The 3262-nt window shown below is 51.2% G+C and overlaps 1 protein-coding gene across 1 annotated transcript in view; it reads right to left on the minus strand.

Annotated features, from left to right (window-relative positions):
- Nucleotides 1-3262, minus strand: part of LOC116554939 (pepsin A) — an 11313-nt gene that overhangs the window by 4296 nt on the left and 3755 nt on the right. Inside the window, exons 4-5 of the mRNA XM_032283249.1 lie at nucleotides 2296-2414; nucleotides 1448-1647 (exon numbers count right to left, since the gene is read on the minus strand). Coding sequence (XP_032139140.1) covers nucleotides 1448-1647; nucleotides 2296-2414 — 319 coding nt within the window. The remainder of the gene's footprint in view (nucleotides 1-1447; nucleotides 1648-2295; nucleotides 2415-3262) is intronic.

The following is a 3262-nucleotide window of genomic DNA, read 5'->3' on the forward strand; positions in this document are numbered from 1 at the left end:
GAGTAGCTGGGATTACAGGCATGTGGCACCACGCCCAGCTAATTTTTGTATTTTTAGTAGAGACGGGGCTTCACCATGTTGGCCAAGATGGTCTCGATCTCTTGACCTCGTGATCTGCCTGCCTTGGCCTCCCAAAGTGCTGGGATTACAGGTGTGAACCACTGTGCCCTGCCAAAACATTTAAGGCAGATTATGTTTAAAAGCCACCTTTAACATTAACTGGCCAAGAGGAATAAATGTCAAAGAGCCTTCCTGTTGTAAATTGCAGGGGTCCTTGTTATCGCAGTATTCATTTTCGAAATCTCTGCAGTTTCAGGTTAGATGCAGAAGCAAATGTAGATGGCAACAAGAAATTAATCATCCGAGAACTGGCCATTTATAAAACATGACCCCACTCACTGAACCCACCCCACCTTTGCTGCAAACATCTCACAGTGCAATACAATACAGTGAGGACCTAGACGCAGTTACCCACCGAGGAAACGTGAATGATGGCAAACCCTCGTGAACCCTTTCAAAAGAGGAGGACGTACGTGATTGTTAGAGGAAATTTGAGCTTCTTATGAAAGTTGATGATGCCCTCAGATATTCTTGCATAAAACTCTACTCAGCCAGAACTGACATTGGATGTATTCTTTGTTCATTTGTGTGTTTGTTCATTTATTCTTTGCTCCTTCCTCGAATTAACCAGTAGTCACAACTGGAACCGAGATTTTGTTAAATCATAAAAGAAACTTGCTTTCATGATTTAAAAATGTCATCATTCACGATATGTCTTGATCAAATCTTTTCATTTTTGTGCTATGGAATTCTGGTCTGTTTTAAGTGTATTCACTTTTTATTTATTTATTTTGAGACGGAGTCTCACTCTGTTGCCCAGGCTGGAGTGCAGTGGTGTAGTCTCGGCTCACTGCAACCTCTGCCTCCCAGGCTTAAGTGACTCTTATTGCCTCAGCCTCCTGAGTAGCTGGGATTACAAATGCCTGCCACCATGCCTCACTAATTTTTGTATTTTTTAGTAGAGACAGGATTTTGCCATGTTGGCCAGGCTGGTCTTGACCTCAGGTGATCCTCCCGCCTCAGCCTCTCAAAGTGCTGGGATTACAGGCGTGAGCCACACTGAGTGTATTCACTTTAAATGGCATCTTTGGGGGCCAAGGATGACAGAACTGGCACTGGGGGGGCAAATGGCTAATGACATTTGAGTTGTGCACATCAAGGGGACAGAGACACTGGTAAAATAAGAGTGCACATGGTCCGTCAGAGAGAGACTTGGCACTGTTACTCTCCAAAGATGCGTTTCTCCAGCGTCAGACGCCAACTTTGCAAATCCCTTGCTTCCCAGGACCCTCTCCATCCCAGCCAGCCTTGGACAGCTCCTGGCTGGGCCGGAACACTGTGACCTCTGGAGGGGTGGTGGGAGGGGGCCCCTCTCTATCCAACTTACGCGCTCAGGTAGACAGCGAAGAGATCCTGGGAAACCAGGCCCTGGTTCCAAATGTTGTCAAAGACGGGTGTGGCCCCAGAGGAGGAAATGCTGGGGTAGGCCAGCCCCAGGATACCATCGAAGGGAGAGTAATACAGGAAGGAGCCGGGCTCGGTCTCGCTCAGGCCGAAGATCTGATTGGTGTCAGCGATGCCGCCAACCTGAGTGGGGGAACGAAGATGATGGTCATCATCAGCTCATGTTCACTGAGCTCTGAGCACCACCCTCGGGCCCAGAGCCACCCTGGTTCAGCTGGTGCAGGACTTGGCTTCCGGGATATCAGGCTGGAAGGAGGGGAGAGGGACTGTCTCCTGGAAGGCTTGTTCCTCCGCTGGAGGTAACCATGGCAGCTGATCTCCAGATGGCCGCAGTCTGTGACTCAGTGTGAGATTTTGTTGGAGAACAGACGGTTGCTGTATGTTTGTTTCTGATGAGCAAATGCAAAGCAGACCCCAGGCAAATCAGGGCCTTTGACTCCTGCCGTGCCCCAAAAGTAGCAGAGAGGGCAAGCGGAGATTTCGTGACTTAGCGGGGCTGCAGGTCAGGGGAAGGAGGAAGAGGAGGAGGTGCTAGCAGAGAACTGAGCACCCCTCCATAACATTCTGCTTGGGTGGCTTCTGGCTCCAGGCACCCCACCCTTTTACTCACTGCCACCCCAGCTAGCAATGCCTGCTACGTCTCGGCTGCTTCTCCCCCACCGTGCCCCCCTACATAGGTAACTTTTGTGATCACTGAGACTCATCTTGCTGGAATAAGCTTATGTGGGGGTGTCTGACGGTGGGATGCAGCGGCAGCCTGCGGGTGCCCACCTGCACAGTATCGTATCCGAGGATGCCTGTCATGCTGCCGGTGCCGTAAGCGATGGAGACTGTCTGGCTGGTGGCCTGGTAGGTGGAGGACTCCTGAGGGTTGAAGCGGTTGTGGTTGGCTGCAAGGGCAAGAGCGATTATCAGTCTCTGAGAGCTGGGCGAGGGTCATGGCTGGGATGTCTTCCTGAGATGGGATGTCTTCCCCTGGGAGGGGCTCCAGAGGGGAGCAGTGACGTTTCCCCTACACCCTTGGAGCCCAAGAGACCCCAGCTTCTGTCCTGTCTTGTTGAACTGCTGGGACTATTCACTGATGGCAGGTCCCAGCCAATCCTAAGGGCCCCCGGGGGACCCTCCAGGCCAACACTGAGCAGGCCCATGGCTGCCCAGTGATCAGCACCTTCACCCCCCACCCCCTGGCCAGTGCTCCTGTTATGATGTGGACGATGCCAAAGGCACCACCTCTTAATTAAAACTCATGTTAAAACACTAGAATAGGAAAGAACCTGCAACGCACACTGTTCTTGACTTCTAAGACAAACTGTTTCATTAGCAAACCAACGATTTTTTTTTTTTGAGATGGAGTTTCACTCTTGTTGCCCAGGCTGGAGTGCAATGGTGTGATCTTGGCTCACCACAACCTCCAACTCCCTGGCTCAAGTGATTCTCCTGCCTCAGCCTCCCAGGTAGCTGGGATTACAGGCATTCGCCACCACGCCTGGCTAATTTTGTATTTTTAGTAGAGACAGGGTTTCTCCATGTTGGTCAGGCTGATCTCGAGCTCCCGACCTCGGGCAACCTGCCCGCCTCAGCCTCCCAAAGTGCTGGGATTACACGTACCTAGCCATAATTCTTTTATTTTTTAATGGATGAGAGGTTTCTCTGTTCCCCAGGCTGGTCTCTAATGCCTAGCCTCGCCTCCTTATCACCAGGACAACTGGCCTGAGCCACCGAAGCTCCAGTTTTTTTT

The sequence above is a fragment of the Sapajus apella genome, unplaced genomic scaffold (genome assembly GCF_009761245.1).
Source record: "Sapajus apella isolate SASKATOON/1434 unplaced genomic scaffold, GSC_monkey_1.0 scaffold14, whole genome shotgun sequence".
In the NCBI taxonomy this organism is placed as follows: domain Eukaryota; kingdom Metazoa; phylum Chordata; class Mammalia; order Primates; family Cebidae; genus Sapajus; species Sapajus apella.